Source organism: Chiloscyllium plagiosum, chromosome 31 (assembly GCF_004010195.1).
Source record: "Chiloscyllium plagiosum isolate BGI_BamShark_2017 chromosome 31, ASM401019v2, whole genome shotgun sequence".
In the NCBI taxonomy this organism is placed as follows: domain Eukaryota; kingdom Metazoa; phylum Chordata; class Chondrichthyes; order Orectolobiformes; family Hemiscylliidae; genus Chiloscyllium; species Chiloscyllium plagiosum.
Genome location: NC_057740.1, coordinates 37,959,432 through 37,980,429, shown reverse-complemented (window position 1 = coordinate 37,980,429; position 20,998 = coordinate 37,959,432). Strand labels below are relative to the sequence as shown.

The 20,998-nt window shown below is 42.4% G+C and overlaps 1 protein-coding gene across 3 annotated transcripts in view; it reads right to left on the bottom strand.

Annotated features, from left to right (window-relative positions):
* Positions 1–467: 467 nt before the first annotated feature.
* The window catches only part of LOC122565433 (insulin receptor-like), a 260,534-nt gene continuing 240,003 nt past the window's right edge, over positions 468–20,998 (bottom strand). For all 3 annotated transcript variants that reach the window (XM_043721409.1, XM_043721410.1, XM_043721411.1), the window contains 9 exons: positions 19,721–19,886; positions 19,178–19,274; positions 16,616–16,683; positions 15,064–15,293; positions 11,176–11,286; positions 8,828–8,987; positions 7,189–7,318; positions 5,564–5,698; positions 468–3,999 (listed from right to left, as the gene is read on the bottom strand). In XM_043721409.1, the coding sequence (XP_043577344.1) occupies positions 3,639–3,999; positions 5,564–5,698; positions 7,189–7,318; positions 8,828–8,987; positions 11,176–11,286; positions 15,064–15,293; positions 16,616–16,683; positions 19,178–19,274; positions 19,721–19,886 (1,458 nt within the window). In that variant the 3' untranslated portion in view covers positions 468–3,638. The remainder of the gene's footprint in view (positions 4,000–5,563; positions 5,699–7,188; positions 7,319–8,827; positions 8,988–11,175; positions 11,287–15,063; positions 15,294–16,615; positions 16,684–19,177; positions 19,275–19,720; positions 19,887–20,998) is intronic.

Genomic DNA, 20,998 nt, shown 5'->3' with positions numbered 1-20,998 from the left:
AACAGCCCTTGAGAAGTTGCGGTCACCTTCTTGAACTGCTACAGTCCATAAGGCGGTAGGTACACCCACGGTGCTATTAGCAAGTCAGGTGGAGGCAAGATATTATTATAGATGTGGCCAATAATTTTGTTCAAGTGAGATGATATTTCAATATCAGATTATTGATTAGGGATCCAGATCAGGCAGCAGTCTGCGGAATATGTTTTGCTGGTCTCAGTTCTACTGCTGTAAGACAAACAGGGAAGCCTGGTCAGCATAGTAACTGCCTCACACTTTCACCACCCTTTCCTTCCAACAGTGGGTTTGGGATGGAATCTCACTACAACCAAAAGGCTGTGAAGTGTGGACATCTGAACAACGCAAGCTATTTATGTTTAACATAAAATAGCTCCTGATGGAAACAACAGTGAGCAGCTGGTGACTGCTGCGTTTTTCAATTAAGGACAGGATATTCCAACACATAGTGAAGCTTAAAATTTACAGAAACCCACAGGGAATTAAACCCCACTGCAAATCTACAGAATCTGGGGTTTGAGGGAATATAACCTTCTACTTGGCAAAAAGACGAGCTTTAACCTGATCATGTAGAGGAACCAAACATCTCAATGATTCATGTGAGCAAATAGTTTGGGTTGGAATCATCTCGTCAGACTTTTCAACCCTACATGAGCCGGTCAATCTGGAGCCTTAAGAGACATTATAGCACAGAATGAGGCCATTCAGCCCAGACTCCATGCATAATGTGCATGGCCAGTCAACATTTGCTCACTTACAGGCTCCCTTTAACCTAACCCCTGCATTTGGCTGGACAAGAGACTGCACAATTCCAAAGGCATTGCAAAGGGTTCTGGGGACAGGCAAGCTCTGTGTTCAGCAGCAGCAGGAGTTATTCAAAAAAACAGAGGGAGGCATTGCTGTAACACAGTCACGACATAGCTACCTATTGAGCTTGGGCATTAGGTTAAGCACAAATACTGAGATGAGAAGCTTATGGCACTTCATCAGTTGTATTTACATTAAAAGTTTTCACCACGAGTTCTGCTCCACCCTGTCCTGCCTTCACAGTTATTTCCTACATTGTTGGACCAAATGCATGGATGAGCTACTGTAGGTTTTCTGAGCCTCAACTAGCCACCTGTGTGTTTGTATTTCCAGCAAACACATCTCCCCCCTCCAACCCAACTCTCTCAGCCTGAATTCACAAGGGAACTGGTGTCATACGGACATAAACAGAAAGCAGCTATTGACCACTGAGTCTGTGCTAACACCCTGCACAGCAACCCAGTCAGATCCATTCCCTTGATCTAGCCATATAGCCCCACATTTTATTTTAAATCTCTCTCAACATCCCATTCAATTTCCATTCAAAACTATTATTCCAACAGACACGTGCTTATCCCTGGCTTAAGGAACTCCACACGTTCCTCCTTCATCACTGACAGGGGACACATGCTTGGACCCTCTCTCGTTTCAATTTGCCCCCAACTCTCTTTCACTTCTTGGTGGTGGGAAAGGGGGTAGAGCAGGGAAGAGGGGTTTAGAGATCTTGGGTTGGTAAGTATAGAAGCTTAATCCGTCTGCCACCTAACACAAACAGAATGCTCAGGCAAAAATGAAAAATCAATTTTAGTGGGAGGAACACGGATATGATTGATTTTTTTTGTGTCTAAAAGCTTAAGTGTCACTGTGTACTTGGCACAAACCTGTGACTCTTTTCTCTTCCCTGATGTCGGTCAGGATAGCAGGTTACTGAGCACAACACAAGATTTACAAGCCATGAGCTGACCTGTAAGTCAGACAGAACAACTGATCAATTAATTCTCTGTGGTTTCAGATTTTAGCCCAGTGATACACACTCATATCGGGGACCATGATCATTCCTTCTCCACTTATTCTGTGATTTAATTCCAAACATCTCTCTTTTTCTCTTGCATAAGTATAAGATTAGAGTTAATTTCCCCACTTTGTTCTCTACTGTCCTCCATTCCAATTAAACATACATTGAGAATAAACAGCAGGCAACTATTTTATTCCTGGTCTGTTTTACGTTGGTATTAACACAGCAGCTGTAAGTTACCTTCCACTGACTTAATCCTCCTCCCAAATCCTGCTCCAGTTTGAATTGTGGCTCTGAAATCTCAAAGGAGAAAAGGAGCTTAAAAAGCAATCATGTTGTTGCTACTTGATGTGTGCTACTTTTATTAAAATATGGCACATTAACTATTCCTTGGTTCCCACTTCCAGTCTAAGGAGAAGCACAGCCTTCACTCAAGAAATACCTGAAACATCATCCCCAAAAGCTGTCTTTTTAATTTCTTCCAGCTTTTCGCGCCTTGCTGTTCTCTCTCTACCAACTCAAATAGAGACAGAATTCCTTTTGGTTCACTATTTCCTCCTGCTCATCCAATCCCCTTCAACACAATGAGGTACACAAGTGATCTTAAGACCAGATCACTTGCTATTGGTCTTGCTGCTGAGCTCACTGAATCACTTTGCACTATCTCAAAAGCCACAACAATAAAGCTTTCAAGAAACCTTTGATGAAGCATAAAGCAGAATCTGAAACCCAGAGCTTTGTTTGTTGTAGATATTTTGTGTCCTGACACAATATCCCTCGAACATCAGGGAAGGTGGAGGAGGGGGTTGATTTCAGGTATGCTAGTCCACATTTTACAAAAATAAATTGTGCCTCTGGGACTACTGGTCCTCAGAAGCACACTTTTTGATTATTGCAAAGCTGTTCCTGGTGGAGAGAATACAACAAACATCAATTATATACAAAAAACATTAAAAGTACAGGATTTGTCTTCTAAAACCCACAGACAAGAGAAAACAGCAACTATTGGTCTGAGAAACTGTTACCCAACCATTGCATCTAAAATGACCGCTAGCTGTGATTTTCTGTTTTTAGAAGTATACATCAGTGTTAGGGTTTTGGAATTTGGTAGAAGATTCAGATTTACTTTCTTGTTTATGTTCCGCAAGATTCCCACTGTTTTAAAAAGTTCACACTTCAGGAAAATGAAATTGGACTTTTTGTCATTTTATACTGTAGATGCTCTTCATGTTTAAACTGTCCTTCTAAAAAAAATGTTTTCCCCCAAAATTGGGCATAAACTTCTCAGCCTCAAGCACTCCACAGATGAAAGTTCAGAAGGTCACTTCCTGGCTAGGAACCACAGCAATGTTGATAGCAGCCTTGGAAATGCTTCACTGATATGGTTTTGTTTTCGTGTCTATGTACACGCGTGTATGTGTGTGCATGTCTATGTACATGTGTGTGTTCTGTGTGAGCGCTTGTGCATGTGCAATCGTGCCTGTGTATGTATCAGAGTATAAAACTGTTTACACGTGTTGAACTGTATGGCTGTGCACGCATATTTGCATGACGTCATGTCTGTACATGTATGTAGGCACAGTATATACGTGTACATATTTCTACTGTTATAGAATGAGTGTTTTGTTTCTTCACAGTTTGATTCATTTATAACCAGCCACTTGGCAGAAAAAAAACATTTTTTTAAACAAAGGTAAAGGTCCTTTCCTTGTGTAACAAACTGTGGCAGCCTTAATCGAGTCCCAAGATTCTAAGGGCCCAACAAATGAAGTTCAGAAAGAAATGGGAGGTAAAAGAAATGTTATGAAGGGCTTGACCTTGGCAAGGACAATATTCGCCCATTCTTCTTCCCTCCATTCATGTGTGTGTACGGTATGTGCTCATCATAGTTGCCTCTGAGGCCCATAGTAGGGCCATTGTCCCGGCTGTGACTCAGAGGGGTCTCTGTCTGTGAGTAAGAAGAGGGATCAAGTGGAATGCTTTCCATGTTCTCAAAATCCATGTCGTATTCCTCTGTGTCCGGTGGCTTGTTGTCCTCGCTGTAGTAGAAGGAAACATCGTGAAAACTCGGGTGGAGATCGTCCTTCAGCATCTCAATGATCTCCAAGAAAGTGGGCCTTGCTTTTGGATTGTATTGCCAACACATCTGCATCAGGGTGTGTCTGGAGTCACAAAAGGAGCACAGGAAATGATTACTGGAAGGTTACACACGAAGCAACTAAAACCAAATGCAATCGCCACTTAGACAAAGAAAATAAATTCTGCAAAAATGGCTGTAAGATAAAGCATTTTTGAAGCTTAGCGTGCAGAAGAAAAATATAATTTAAGCCCATTATTGTCCATGCTAGCTCTCTGCTCCAGCCAACCAAACATAACTCTAATTCCATGCACTCATCCCAGTTTCAGTGTTCTCTCTGTTGGAACAGTACCACCAAACCCCACTCCGTATAGTGACACATCAGTGCATTAATGAGGGAATGCAGCATTCTTAGAGGTGCTGCCTGTTGGAGGAGAAATTCAGACGAGGGTCATATGAGGAAAGGCTGACAGACTGGGGTCTGTTCTCATTGGAAAGACGAAGGCTAAGAGGGGATTTGATGGAGAGATACAAGACGATCAGGGGATTAGATAGGGTAGACAGTGACAGTCTTTTTCCTAGGATATGATGTCAGCTTGTAGGAGGGGGCATAGCTACAAATTGAGGGGTGATAGATTTAAGACAGATGTCAGAAACAGGTTCTTTCCGCAGAGTGGTAAGGGTGTGAAATGCCCTGCCTGCCAACGTAGTCAACTCAGCCACATTAGGGAGATTTAAACAATCCTTGGATAAGCACATGGATGATGATGGGATAATGTAGGGGAATGAGCTGAGAATAGTTCACAGGTTGGCGCAACATCGAGGGCCGAAGGGCCTGTTCTGCGCTGTATTGTTCTATGAGGCACCATCTGCCCTTTCAGGAGAATGCAAAATATCCCATGATGCTTTCTAGCAAAGGGCAGGAAACCTTGCCCTCGTGTCTCCTCTAACATCATAAAAAAACAGCCACCTGACCATCTGTACACTGTCATATTGCGGTTTTCTGCAGTTTGTCATTTGCAAAGTGTTGCATTTCCATTATCACAATAGCACCTAAACAAAAAATGCATTTCACTGGTTTCAAAGCAGTTTGGGATAAAGAAAGGAAGAGGGGAGGAATGAGGAAAGAGAGAGGAGAAACGGGGAGGGAGAGAGAGGAGAAACGGGGAGGGAGAGAGAGGAGAAATGGGAAAGGGGAAAAATATCAAGGTACAGGAGGAGAGGAGGCAAGGAGAATGGGACAGATGAGTAGTGCAGTGCTTCAGAAATGGAGTGTTAGCTTGGGAAGTGGGGGATAAGAGACAGACAGAGTGAGGGAGCAAGTGAAAAAGGTGACGGGGGGGAAGAGAGAAAGAAAGGCGGGGAGAGAGTGAGAGAGTGCGCGAGAGAGAACGAGGGACGAAGAGCAAGTGAGCGCAAGCAAGGGAAAGCGAGCAAGAATGAAAGAGAGAAAAGAGTGAGAGAGGGGGAGAATTGAAGATTTGGGTTTCAAATGATCTGGATTCCATGAAAAGCATGGGCTGGGATAAGTGATCACTGAGACATCTTAATTAGAAACGTTCCAGGTAGGATTCCAGGCCCACAGTTGATATTTGCTGGAGATGATGGGCAGAAGAGAAAGTTGGCGCACAGAAAAAATTGATACTCACAATCGATCTGCACAGTTATCTGGACGATCCAAAAAGCCTCCATCCATAACAAACTTAAGAACCTGCTCGTTCGACAGTCCTTGATACGGCTGTTCTGCCAGAGTGCTGACCTCCCAAAGCACAACTCCAAAAGACCTGCCAACAAGCACAAGCGCAGTTCAAAATAAGTTAAAACAGACTAAAGGGCACTTCCAACCTCCATCGTATCGTTATTCGAGTTACAGAAGACCACTGAGCTCTTTGTATGTTCCAATGGAAGCTGATTCTGCCCAACCTCTCTGCTAATGCATTCCAAGTCTCAACAAGACCATACATGAAAACAATATTCTCATTTTCTTTCTAGGTTTTTTTGTCAATTATTTTTCATCTTCGACCTCTAGTCACTAATCCGCTTGGAGGAAACTGTTTCTCTTTGCTTGGTCTGTCAAACTCCTATGAGGTTTCCCATTAGCCTTCTGTGGTCTAAGGAGAAATCTTCTAATTTCTCCAATTCACCATGTAATCTGTGTGGTGTTTTCTTTATTCCTTCATGGGACGTAGGTGTCACTGGATTGGTCAGCGTTTGCCCTTGAACTGTGCGACTTGCTAGGTTACTGTAACCTCAGATGTCTTTTCCAAAAAGGACGTGAGTGAACCAGGTGGGCTTTAATAACAATCACTGACAGATATCACCATTACTGAGACTATAATTTTACATCCCAGATTTAATACATGAATTTTAATTCCACCAGGCTGTGGTGAGATTTGAATCCATGTCCTGACTGACTGTTAGAGTCTAAATTACCAATCCAGTGACTTCACCACATCATCACCATCGCCCCCCCACCATTGGTGTGGCCTTGGTAAAACTCCTCTACACCATCTTCAGAACCTTGAAATGTTTCCAGAATTGTGACAACTGGGACCTAGCCAATAATTTGTAAATGTTCAGTATCGCTTTTGTACTTTAAAATGCTATTAACAGATACCTTATCCTTCTTACAACTTCAGAGTCCTTGCAAGTTGTCTTACCACCTTCAAACATTCCCATGTCTCTGTTCCTGTATCTGCTTTAAAACTGCGCCATTTAATTTAAATTACCTGTCTTGAAGTTTTAACATGACTTCTAAATGATTCTGTTGGAAAGAGTTCTCTTTTTTGTGGAACCTACTTCAGTTATATGAAAAGTTTGGAAACTGGGATTTTTCTCCTTCGACAAGAGAAGATTAAAGTGAAAACTATAAAGTGTATTCAAAATCGAGAGAGACTCTGCCATACCAAGAGATGTGAATGAAATGAGGACATAGATTAAGCTACGATCTAACAGAATGGATTCAAGTTCTCCTGCCACTGTATAGCACATTACGCCTTTTTCTAAAGAAAAATCAAGTGTTCTTTCTTGTCATGACAGTTGAGTGATGTTTGTGTGTGAAAACTGACTGCCATGTTTGCACTAACACAACTCACTGTGCAAAATGAGAGAGACAATAAAGCACTATAATCGTAATAATCCCTCAATGTATTGTTTTGTGAGGATGAAAACAGTTTGATTAGAACCATATGTGTGGTTGAAGATAAACACCTTGTGAACAGTCTGGGCAAATTAAGACTTTCCAGTTACACTGAGTACAGAAAGACTGTCTCACCAAACATCCGAATAAGTGGTAAAAACTCCATCCTTCAAAGATTCTGGAGCCATCCATCGGACAGGGAGCAATCCCTTTCCACCTTTACGATAGTAGTCTGTCTCATAGATGTCTCTGGTCATTCCGAAGTCTATTTAAACAAAGGAATGCACATATATAGATTTACTGCATCATGACTCACACCACATTGAAGCAATCAGCTCTTTTAGGAACTTTTCCAAGCAGCTCAACTAGATGGCTAGTTAAATTGAGCATACTCAGCCCATATTGGCAAGCCCACACAGAATAAGGAGCCCACTTTCTCCCTTCATTTCACTTAGATGACTCTAAGAATGGGTTTAACGTTCTGTACCCTAGCCAGCTCAACACACATTGCAGACATTTTCCAATTCCTCTTTATAGGTACCAAAGCAATATACAGGAGACGCTTGAGATCTGAAATAAAAGCTGAATGCTGGAGAAACTCAACATCTGTAGAGATAGAAACAGTTAACGTTTTGAGTCCAATACGACTTGTCATAGTCATATAGCAGAGAAACAGAGCCTTTGACCAAACCCATCCGTGCCAACCAAGTTTCCTAAACTGAACTGGTCCCATTGGCCTGTGTTTGGCCCATATCTCTCTAAACATTTCCTACCCATCTACCTGTCCAAATGTCTTTTAAATGTTATAATTGTACCTGCCTCTACTACTACTTCTGGCAGCTCATTCCACATACACACCACCCTCTGTGGGAAAAAGCTGCTCCTCAGGTCCTTTTTGAATCTTTCCCCTTTCACCTTAAACTGATGCCCTCTAGTTTAAAACTCCCCTACTCACTTTATCGATGCCCCTGGTGATTTTATAAACTCTATAAGGTCACCCCTCAGCCTCTGACGTTCCAGGGGAAAACTCACAGCCTATCCAGCCTCTCCTTCTAACTCCAACCCTCCAGTCTTGATAACGCTCTTGTAAATCTTTTTTGCACCCTTTCCAGTTTAATACCATCCTTCCTATAGCAGGATAAGCAAAATTGCATGCAGTACTCCAAATGTCCTTGGAACACAATTCTATTTGGGGCGGCACGGTGGTAAGTACTGCAGCCTCACAGCACCAGGGACCCGGGTTCGATTCCAGCCTCAGGCAACTGTCTTCTGTGGAATTTGCACATTCTCCCCATGTCTGCGTGGGTCTCCTCCAGGTGCTCCGGTTTCTTCCCACCATCCAAAGATGTGGAGGTTAGGTGAATTGGCCATGCTAAATTGACCGTAGTGTTCTGGGATGTGTTGCTTAGGTGCATTAGTCAAAGGTTATGGGTTTGGGTGGGATACTCTTTGGAGGGTTGGTGTGGACTTGTTGGGCCGAAGGGCCTGTTTCCACACTGTAGGGATTCTAATTCTAACCCTAAAAAAAGTAATATAGGGCTTGGAAATTAAATTCTGTTTTTCTCTCTCTCTCGCATTCCCATCACCACCAAATTGGACGCTACTTTTCCACCAGTTTCTGTCTTTATTCCTTTTTATAGGTGCCTTGTTCTTTTCACTTGACACTCAGTTTCACTACCCCATCCACATTTTGCTTCCCTTATAAGGCAAACCTGTGACGTATTCCTTCACTTCCTCCCCATTCCATAAATTTACAACGTGCCATCATTCCTACCTCCGATTTTCACCGTATAATCCTCTCCCACCATGCAATTGCGAGCTGCCAAGTCTCTATGGACAAATTTCTTGGCATTCAGATATGCCATTCCATCTGAAATCTCAGCTGCTGTCTGAATCATCTCCTTTAGGGACGGTGGTGGTCGCCCTGGGTTATTCTGAAACGGCAAAAAAATAGATAACATTCACAAGTTATTATTGCCCACTTACAAACGCAGCAAACCATTAGGAGCTCCAAAAGCTTTGAGAATAAAACCTTTAGAAGAACAAAGTAATTTATAAAATAACTATTGACCAAGTTAAGAGCATACCGTTAGCTTGTACACTTGCATTGAAGTACTTAAAGTAAAGAAGGTAAAGCTGCAGGTGGTCTCACTGTGGTGAAAGGTAGTGACCTCACCTGTTCAGGCTCAGTTCCACCTTTCCATAGATTTGAGCACAGTGCATCACTCCCTGTTCCCCACCTCCTGTGCACCATTCCCCCATTCTCTCCATGTTACTCCTCTTTTTCCCTATACCCAGACTGCTACTCTGTCCAATCATTCCCCACTTCTCATGTGTTTCTTAACATAATTCTCCACTCTCTGATGCGAGGTTAGTTGTGACTGAGTCAGCAGGGCGCATTCGCCTCTGAGTCAGCAGGATTCGTATCTAAGTTCCACCCTGCTACCTGGATACAATGTTTGTTGGTAATACTCCAATGCAGTACCAAGGGGAGCACTGCACTGTCAAAGGTGCCAGCTTTCAAAGGAGCTGTAAAATCAAGGCCCCATGTGACTGCTCAGATGGATGAGCAAGATGCCATGGCATTATTTTGAAGAACAGGGGAGTGACTCTCACTGTCTTAGCCAATGTTTATCCCTAAATTATGACTTGATGAGGGAGACAAGGTTTTGGCCAGTCAGACAGTACCCAATCCCTTGTAGTTGGTTTTGCAGGAGGTTTGACCGAATGCCTATACTTTGTAACAAGGCCACAAGCACTTGTTCAATGATCCTCTTGGTGAGTCCAGGGAATGGGACAGAGACATTGCTGGTGCTACATGTAATCACACATGTTTTAGATACACAGATTAGGTCTCACTGCAGTACATGGGTATGATGACAACAATTGCTGTGTACACTAAGACTTTTGTTGGCTTGTGAGGGTCTTTATTGCTAAACACTCACTGCAGTACACTGTGCGAATGCCACAGACCCAGATCTGAATTTCCTCATCAATGGTGTCAGCTAAACATTTGGGAAAAAAAACCCAACATATTCCAGATTCTGTCCTTCAACATCCATGGGAGGTGGAATATTGGCTGATCAGGTGTGGGTTGTTGCTCTGAAGATATTCAAGGGCAGGCCAAATTCCTTATATTTAGAATTGAAGAAATTGAGCATGGCTCATCAATCTGGTATAGCGCGGGCAACGACTCAGCAGTCACCCATCCAATGGGTCATATCTATGATGGTCAGTCTAGGTTTAGTTGGGAGAACTGCAGTGAGACACTGCTTCATCAGATGTTTAATACTGATATTGGAAAGCAATACCTCTTAGAAGAGGTGAACATTCATCATTGAGTAAATAGATTGGGAGCTATCAAACAGCCTTGTTTGATCCTCGCCCAGATTTCAAAAACACTGGATTCCTGCTCAAAACTGTTACAATCACATCATCATGAAGCATTTTCAGAATTGTGAAGAAGGTCCTTGGACATCAAAATTGTTGCAGCACAGAATTACAACAATGGTTACACTTCAAAAAGCACATCATTGGTTGTAAAGGACTCCAAGGGGATCTTCTCTGTTCTACTGGACACCACTCACTTCACTGCAGTACCTTGCCTGTATACAGAAGTGACAGTACACTCAACATCCGGCTCACATCAAAATTAAAATGCCTGTTCTCAGAACTAATACAATGAGCAACTGTATCTGCAGCTGCAGCTGGTTGGATTACATTTATGTCATCTTATACTTAATGCTTTTAAGTATTTTACAACTCTTAAGCGCAAAGACACAATAGTTGTGGTTTCTGGGCTTTGCAATTGGCCTCCATAAAAGTAAAACAGTGTAAACATTTATTACACAGAACTCTGTAAAATATAGTCTATAAATGCCCAGCACTAACAGAGAATCCAACTCCAGTCAGTTTCCTCTTAAATGCAGATGAATTCCAATATCACTGGGCAGTGAAATGTCACATTCCTCTGCCTTCAAAGGAGAAATATCATACCTCCACCAACAACATTGATGAGGAAACCATTGTAACAGCCACAGATCACAAGGTAATCATTTTGTTTTGTATTTCCCAGAAGGTTTTAACATTTTAGAATTTGTGAAGATGCAACTGTGACATTACCTCAGCATCCGGTCGTAAAGATCGCAAGTAGCTCTTCAGATCACCATGAGTCATCAGCTCCATGACTACCAGAGTTGGCTGACCCTTCGATACAACGCCAAGTAAACGCACCTGGAGGACCAAGGTAGGTTTTAGCACAACTTAAACTCAACAAGAAATGTGCTGAGGAGCCAGCAGCTGTTCCATGCAGATTTAACTCTAACAAATAACAACAATCTTTAAAAGAGATAGATGCCACACAAAACCGTTTAGATAGGGCATGGAGTTACATGACATTCTTTACAAAGTCCAACTGGAATTGGAGCCAATCTTCCCACACTTAGGTCACAGAGGTCTACAGCACAGAAAAAGGTCATCTGTCTCATTATGTCTGTGAGGTAAAAACAATGACTGCAGATGCTGGAAACCAGATTCTGGATTAGTGGTGCTGGAAGAGCACAGCAGTTCAGGCTGCTCTTTGGATGCTGCCTGAACTGCTGTGCTCTTCCAGCACCACTAATCCAGAATCATTATGTCTGTGCCAATCAAAAACACCACCTAATTATCCTGATCCCATTTTCCAGCACTTGGCCCATAGCTTTGCATGCTTTAGCAGTGGAACTGTGTATCTAAATATATTTTCAGAGCATTTATTTAGAGAGTTACACATTACATGTATAAGACTCCTAACCTAATAACCAACATTCACTGTATTTTTTGGCATGAAGTTAAGGAGCAGCACCTCTTCTTAGACTTAAACACTTCACAATTTTCAGGACTCAGCACTGAGTTTAACAAAATCAGACCATAAATTCTGACCCCATTTTATTTCCTTTGTTTTGCTTGGTTCAGTTTTTGCTTTCAGTCAGTTCTAGGCATATCAAGTGTTTATTTCCTCATCCCATTTTCAATCTCTTTGGCCTTTCGGACGAATTTTTGTGTCATTGAATCTCTCTGGTCTTCCACTGTAGGCATGACCTTCTTTTTGTCCTTGTCCCACCTGACCTCACTCTGCACATATCTAATGTCAATTCTGTTTCTCTCATATTCTCTCTCTCTCCACAGGCCTTGTTGGATCTGTTGAGATTTTCCCAGTGTTTCCTATTTCCAAACACAATTTCACTCTGCATCTACACTAAAAGGGCACAAATGAATCCCCAGTTAATGCACAATATCTGCACATATTGAACAGAGTATGCATTCCCAATGAAAGAGATAGGGAGCTGCTTTTAAAAACAACTACCATAATCCATAGTGATAGAGCTGTACAGCAAGGAAAGAGACCCTTCGGTGAAACCCGTGCACGCTGACCAGATGTCCTAAATTAATCTAATCCCATTTGCCAGCACTTGGCTCATGTCTCTCTAAACCCTTCTTATTCATGTACCTATCCAGATGCCTTTTAAATGTTATAATTGTACTAGTCACCACGATTTTCTCTATTGAGAGTGTGGTGTTGGAAAAGCACAGCAGGTCAGGCGAGGAACAGGAGAATCGATGTTTCGGGCATGAGCCCTTCATCAGGAATGGGTGGAATCCGTGAATTCCTCTGGCAGCTCGTTCTATATGCACACCACCCTCTGCATGAAGAAGTATCCCCTTGAGTTGCTTTTAAATCTCTCCCCTCTCTCCTTAAACCTATTCCCATCTACACACTTGCAGATGAATTGTGATGTCACACCATTTGTGGAAAAAAGAAATAAATCATGGTGAAGATCTGAATTTGGAAGCAAGTTTTTGGAAACACTCAAAACATTCAAGTTACGTTTTATTATCGCTTTAAACATTCCTTTAATGAAGTTTTAAACTCATGCAGCATCTGGAGCCAATCTGATCCTATCAGCTATCTGACTGGATGAAGCTCTGTCATTGAAATGTTAGATTGTGATTCAGCACCAAGTCTGGGACTGTTTGCCCTCAAGGTGAGTGATCTAATCACACTTAGTACTTGACAACAACAATATTTATTCCTCATTTGTTCTCTACAATAAGCAAAAATAATCAGGTGGTTAGATTATTTAAGTATCACCATCAAGCTGTGGAAGTAATAGCTTCAATTATTAAAATGCTAAATTGCCCGTAGTGTAAAGTGGATTAGTCAGGGGTAAATATAGGGGCGGTGGGTTTCTCCTTGGAGGGTCGGTGTGGACTTGCTGGGCCGAAGGGCCTGTTTCCACACTGTAAATAATCTAATCCAATCGAATGTGTCACTCCAATTTTCACGTGTGTGTGGTGCTCCACCTAGTGGTGGTATTAACCATAACTGCAACCTACAATTAAATATACAGGGAAATATGCAATCAACAAAGCAATAGTGTGTGTACTGGTTAATAAAACAGGGAGACAGCTTCAAGTCGAAGTTACACGGGATGAATATACAGTCAGTTTTTTAAGGTGCTGGTAACTTATCTCATGCCCCTGTTTACTTCAACACTGGTCATTCTTCCTCCAGTCATTTCAGTTTCCGGATTCTGATATCTGCTGCTTAAGCTCTACCATTCGCGAGCTCTTTGACCAACTGACTGGCCACCCCTCCCAAAACCTTTCTTTTTTCACTTATTTTTGTTTGATTATACCTCTGTGAAAGGCCTCAAAAAAAGGATGTAATTGCTGAGAATTTAGACCATGATGCTGAATGTTCCTGTCAGATTGAGCGAGCGAGCGAGCAACAGCATTTTGTAAAGATCACATCATTTTACTTCCTGCATTTCTGATTTTGGACTGAAATGGTAAACATTGAAACCAAGATCTCTGAAAGGAATTGCTGCACTTTCAAAAATAAGTTATTGAAACTCATTATGCATGATGTTGGCGATGCTGCTATTCAAGCAATGTTTGAAGACGGCCTGGTACTGGGAAGGGATGGTGGATGAGATTTGTTTTGCAACCAGTTCCTGATTGGTTTGTGCAACTGCGACTTGTCATAGTTGCCATGGCATCAGCCTAGAGGCAGCTCTGATTGGTTCCAGGGTAGCTAAACAGCTCGTGGGTGTGAACAATATGGGGAGAAGCCTTCAGACTGCTAGAATGGCAGGTTGTATCCCTCTCTCCCTCTGCAGTAAAAATGCCTGAAGAATGCCAGTTATTTTCTCCCATAGTTACTGTAAGCTGTTGCCTTTAACCAATAACCAAGTGACTTTGTGATTAGTATAACAATTGCCCTGTGCCTCCTGCAAAGAAGAAAGGTGACTGAAGAAAGGATGTCCTAGCAAGCCATAAAGGAATAGCTCAACAAACCCTGTGAACTGGTGCCATTAAACTGCATTTCCTGGGTTTTTTTCCCTCCTCTCCACCTACAACCATGCTTTTTTTTTTGTTTATCTGCACCTGTCTGGATTTGCGTGTAGTGACTTTAAAAGAGGGTTAGAGTTTTAACTTGTAGGGCCATTTGTTGATAATGACAAATATGCAACTATGAACTAAGTACAGGACCCTGGTCTGTGTTTTATGTAAACTTGTTAAGTACAGAACCCTGGTCTGTGTTTTGTGTTAACTTGATTCCATCAGATAGGTGAATTAAGGGCTTTGTGTGCTTTGATTAAATCATTAACAATTGTGGGGCCCCAAGGGCTTGAGGATTTGCACATTTTCCCAAAAGAATCATAACAATATGCACACCCGGATTTCCTTCCCCTTTATTCTCTCCTTTAGATGCCGATTATCAGTGGGCATTATGCCCCCTCAATTCTGATAGAAGGTCCCCCTCCTACTCCCGGAAACCCTAGTTCACCTGCCCTTCCACCCCCAGACAGACTGATTTCCAGAATTTTCTCTCTTTATCTGTGGTCATCACTTCCAGTGGTTTCCAGTATGGGGGAGGTTGAGTTTCTTTGATGATGGAGGGAAAGCCCAGGGATAAAAACTACAAGGATATCGTTTTTTAAAAAAGCGAGTATTTAAAGATCATACCACATGGTGACAGCTGAACGCCTTCATCACAGATGCCTCATTCAAGAACTCAATACGTTCCCGCAGGCTGGCTGATTCATTCACTGTTTTCACTGCTACATGCGTTTCTGGACAACCCTTCACAATATCCTTGGCGATCCCCTCATAGACCATCCCAAAGGAACCTTGGCCCAGCTCCCTCAGAAGCTCGATCTTATCGCGTGAAACCTCCCACTCGTCTGGAACATAGACTAGGAGAGATAACATGAAGTATGTTTGATGGCATTACACTGAATAGAGATTCATACTAAACACAGCCCACATAAATGCTAGCAATGTCTATCTGTCTTATCTTAAAAGACCAAGATAAGACAAGTGGGAATGAGACTCAACCATATACTGATCCTAAACTTCACTTGGAAGTAAGTTCTTAATACTGAAGTTGTTGATTTAGAGAGAAGAGTCAAAAACATCAACTTGCATTTATATAGTGCCTTGAAAACAGAACTGTTGCTGTGCAAAAGGAGGCTATTTGGCCCATCATGTCTGCACTAACTCTGAATGAGAAATCACTCAGAGCCATTCTCCTGCGTTCTGTGCGTACGCCTGCACATTCTTCCTTTCCAAGATCTCCTCTGAAAATCTCGATTGAATGTACCTCCAGCACGCCCTTCCAGTGCATAACCACTGTTAGTAAAATACTGGAAAACTGAGAGAGATAAATACTTGTTCCTTGATTAATAGGGCAATTAAGGGCTGAGGAAAGGGCAGGGAGGTGGACACAAGGAATGCTGGATAAGCCATGATCCTATTGAGTGGTGGAGCAGGCTTGAAGGATCAAATCTTACTTCTTCAGAGAATCCCTACAATCCCTAAAGCAGGCCATTCTGCCTATGGAGTTCACACTGACCCTCCGAAGAACATCCCACCCAGACCCACACCCCTACCCTATCCCTGTAACCCTGCACATCCCTGGAAACTATGGACAATTTAGCATTGCCAGTCCACTTTAATCTGCACATCTTTATTCTGTGGGAGGAAACTGGAGCACCCGAAGGAAATCCATGCAGTCACAGGGAGAATGTGCAAACGTCACACAGACAGTCACCTAAGGGTGAAATCAAAGCCAGGTCCCTGGTACTGTGAGGTAGCAGTGCTAACAACTGAGCTACCATACTGTCCCAAATGGTCATACGGTCTTGCTTCACCAGAGCATTACAATATTTGACACCAATTAGACCAATGACAGAGGCAGTAAATAAAGAAACAGCGACGTCTTTACTTATAGACTCAGTAATTGTTAGTGGGGTGGGGTGGGGTGGGGTGGGGTGGGGAGTGGGCGGGAGGTGTGGATAACAGAGGGTCTGGGGAACGGGGAGGGACAGAGAGAGATAGAGAAAAGGATAGCCAGAGAGAGGAGGAGGAAGAGAGGGGGGAAGGGAGGGAGAGGGGGAGAAAGGGAGAGTTGGGAGGAGTGGGGGGGAGAGAGGGAGAGAGAGAGGACAGAAGAGAGAGATAAAAAGAGAGAGGCAGAGTTAGAGACAGATAGATTTCTAGGTGTTCAGAAGCTTACCATCGTTGGCACTGATGTACTCTGGATTTGAAGAAGTATAAAAAATTCCAGTGGGTCCTTCTGTTCGTCTGAAAGCAAGAAAATCTCAATAAAATATCTGCAGACATCACTTAAAAGTAATAGAATTCAAAGACTGTTGACAGATGTTCAATGTTATCATTATTACACCATTTGAATTTTTATTGAGTAGCTGAGGTGAAGTATGTTTCTTTACCAAAAACATTCCCAACGTTATTGAGTAAGAAACACTTTTCACCAGGGACTCTTTTTTTTTAAAAAAAGGCTAATGAGTAGTATCCAGCTGTGAAATACCATCCCAGATCAAACAGACCCCTGAAGTTCTGATGAAAGAATGCCAACCTGAAATATTAATTGTGTTTTTCTCTCTCCAAAGACCCACTTCAGATTGCCTGAGTATTTCAAACATTTTCTGCTTTTATTACTGTCCTTCAATAGCCTATTACCCCATACAATACTCTGTCCTTCAATAGCTTATTACTCCATATCATACTCTCTTACTCTTGCACTTCTCATTTAGTTTTTATGTGCATGAACTTCCACTGGAGTTTAAGAGAATGAGAGGAAATCTTCTTGAAGGACACAAGATTCTGAAAAAGCATCACAGGGTGGATGCTGATAGGTTGTTTCTCCTTGTTAGAGGGTCGAGAATTAGGAAATGAGGGATCTCTCATTTAAAGCAGAGATGAGAAGACTTTCTTTCCTCTCTGAAGGTTGTTAGTCTGTGGAGCTCTCTTCCCCAGAGAGTGGCAGAGGCGAGGTCATTGAATACTTTTAAATACAAAGTTAGATAGAAACCCGATTAACAAGGGAGTCAGAAAATACTAGGGTACGCTGAAAGTTGAGTTCAGCATAGAATCAGATCAGCCATGATCTTACTGATGTGGGGTGGCACAGTTGGGGCTTCACAGCACCAGGGACCCAGTTTTGATTCCACCCTCAGGTGACTGTCTGTGTAGAGCTTGCAAACTCTCCCTGTGTCTACATGGGTTTCCTCCCACAGTCCAAAGGTGTGTAGATTAGGTGGATTGGCCATGCTAAATTGTTCAAAACGTCCAGGGATGTGCAGGGCAGGTGGATTAGTCATGGGGAATGCAGGGATTGTGAAGGGAGGAGACGCTCTCTGGAGGTTCAGCGGAGACTTAATGGAACGAATGGCCAGCTTCCACACTGTAGGGATTCTATAAGTCTTTGGCAGAGCAGGCTTAAGAGTTTGGACGGCCAACTCATGCTCCAATTCCTATATTCATTTGTAAGATAACCCATGAAGATGAAAACCTTAAGACATGGGAGCAGATATAAGCTATTTGGGCCCATCGAGTCTGCTGTTCCATTCAATGAGATCATGCCTGATCTGATCATCCTCAATTCCACTTTCCTGACTTTTTTCCATAATGCTTGATTCCCTTCCTGATTAAAAATCAATCTATCTCATCCTTGAATATACTTAAGGACCCAGCCTTGCTAGCATGTCTTATCAAAATATCTAAATTCTTAACACTAAAACTAAAAGACAACTGTGCTGATGGATATTTTTGGCAAGTAATGAACCATTCCTCTAGCTTGGCTCCACTAATCGGACGCCATTCTTTACACCTATTGTATTGCTGTGTATTTCCTGCATTCACTGCATATCTGTTTCCAGGTTCATTCCGAATACCCAGGATGCTTCACTGACTGTTCCCAGGAATGCACATTAAGATTAACCTCTGGTGTTATTGGAGAGTCATCAACTTCTGTGAAAGGACTGTTTCAGTTGCCTGGTTCTTGTTGATCTTCTAATGCAAAAAGGGGTGTCAGTGACATGTTGCAGCCTAACACATTCTATCATCCAGGGTGCGTGTAGAGGAACAGTAAAGCTGGGGGCAGCTACCACAGAGGATCAATGGCGGGAAGTCACTATCTGTGGTGCTCCCACTCCTCCCCTCAGTACCCGGAGGGAAGAATCCTGGTAAAATCTCTCCGGAGTTTTGACATCTTAGGAATATTATATTTGTAACATAGTGAGTCAACATCCTAGGACTCCTTTCTCTGTAACACTTGGGACATACACATACCACACAGGCTGTAGTAGTTCAGGAAGGGATGCACCATCTGCTGCTCAGTGAGAATTAGGACTGGGCAATTATTGCTGGTCTAGCCAGCAGCAGCCATGAAACACAAAAGAAAAAAGAAATATGTACAATATTGAAAGAAAGAGATTTGGTGTTCAGTTCATTCAATGTCAACTTTGATAAGTCACACTATGCATTTTTGGGGAAAACGTTCTGCATTTACTAATCTGGAGCTAAGTATGTGGTCAAGGTAATGCTGTCCAACAGCAGAATGGTGCTCCAAAAGCACTACGTTAACTTGGCGTTTGCCTGCTCTATTGGTGCATCTCAGAGGCCAGTCTCTGACCTTGTGAGGACACAGTTAACTTCCTGAACGTTTAGCAAACTGGAAAACCTGAAGCAAAAGTAAGAGGGAGGAGGACAATGGAAAAAAGAATTTGAGAAATCCCTGGAGAAACCGGAGTTTTAACAGTCAGTCAATTGTCCTTACCTTTTCTTCACCACCAAAAAGACAACTGGAACCAGAATGACCAGCACAGCAAAGAAGATGATTGGCCCAATTATCTTAAAGAAGTCACTGTCATGGTCTACAAGCACAAGAAGAAAAATTCAGTCTAAGAGACCAGAACTTGGTTGGGAAATATACTTTGTAATAACACAGAACAGAAGGAGAGCCAGTGATTCTGCTGGATGAATTGGGAAATTCCTCCTGATTGAATACAGTGAATCAGGAAGAGACTACAATTGCCCATTATCCATAATCAATCACAAGATCCCTTTAGTTAACGCCTCCGATGATAACTAAGAATGAGACACAACATTATTTCAGAAATTCCATCATTCCAATCTGCCAGCATTGAGCACAGGAGACTGAACTGAGAACATAGTTCAGGGGACTGACTACCTTGCAGTTGTTACTGGTAATCATTAACACTGAACAGGAGGAGGTATATGTCATTGTTGCACGATCGTGAAGTGTGGAACAAGTCAGGATTAAGACCAGAACCCGTTTAGCTTTCCTGAGAAAACTTACTGGTATTTGAATCTTGAATGCAGAAAGAGATTTGCTCTGTCCAGGAGCCATTTCCAGCCAGTGATGTGGCTCGTACTTTTACTGTATAGTTCCCAGGATGATGTACCTTCAGTTTGCAGCCATGCTCATGAAGGTACCTTTTACGGGACACACACTGTTGCGTCTCCTACAGCAAGGAAAGAAATCACAACATCGTTATGTCTCAGAGATGTAGGAAGCAAGTGTTTTCTTTAAGCGCTGTTATGGACCAGATCAGACCCCCTCCCCTCAAAACATATTAAGGAGGCACTGTAGACCCTAATATTTTCTTATTTTAAATGTCAGGTTCTGTATTCCAGGTGCAATTCAATTGGTGAAAATCCTTAATATTAAACAAAACACAATTTATTCAAACACTATAGTTAAAATACAACAAAAGAAAGAAGAACTTGGAATAACTTAACTCTACAGAATTACTAATTAACTGTAGCTATTACTAATTCATTAGCAGGGGGATCGAGTTTAAGAGCCGCGGGGTTATGCTGCAACTCGATAAAACCCTAGTTAGACCACATTTGGAATACTGTGTTCAGTTCTGGTTGCCTCATTATAGGAAAGATATGGAAGCTTTAAAGAGGGTGCAGAGGAGATTTACCAGGATGTTGCCTGGACTGGAGGGTGTCTTATAAAGAAAGGTTGAGGGAGCGAGGGCTTTTCTCATTGGAGTGAAGAAGGATGAGAGATGACTTGATAGAGGTGTTCAAGATGGTAACGGAGACAGAAGATAAAGCCAGAGCCTTTTTCCCATGGCGGAAATGGCTATCACAAGGGGGCATAATTTTAAGGTGACTGGAGGAAGGTTTAAGGGAGATGTCTGAGGTAGGTTATTTACAGAGAGTGGTGTGTGCATGGAATGCACTGCCAGCAGTGGCAATAGATTCAGATACATTAAGGACATTTAAGCGACTCTTGGATAAACACATGGATGACAGTACAATGAAGGGCATATTGGTTAGTTTGAACTTAAGAGTAGGATAAAAGGTCGGCACAATATTGAGGACCGAAGGGCCTGTACTGTGCTGTGATGTGTTCTAACTGTTCCAATATCGCATAAGCACACTCTTGGCAAAAAGGCAAATTCAGAAACAGATTCTCACATGCGGTTTCCCAATCCAGGAGAAAAGGATGTCAAAGGAAAATGGGGAGCACTTTCAGAGAGAAAGAGAGAGAGTGAGAGAGAGAGAGAGAGAGAGAGAGAGAGTGAGAGAGAGTGAGAGAGAGTGAGAGAGAGTGAGAGAG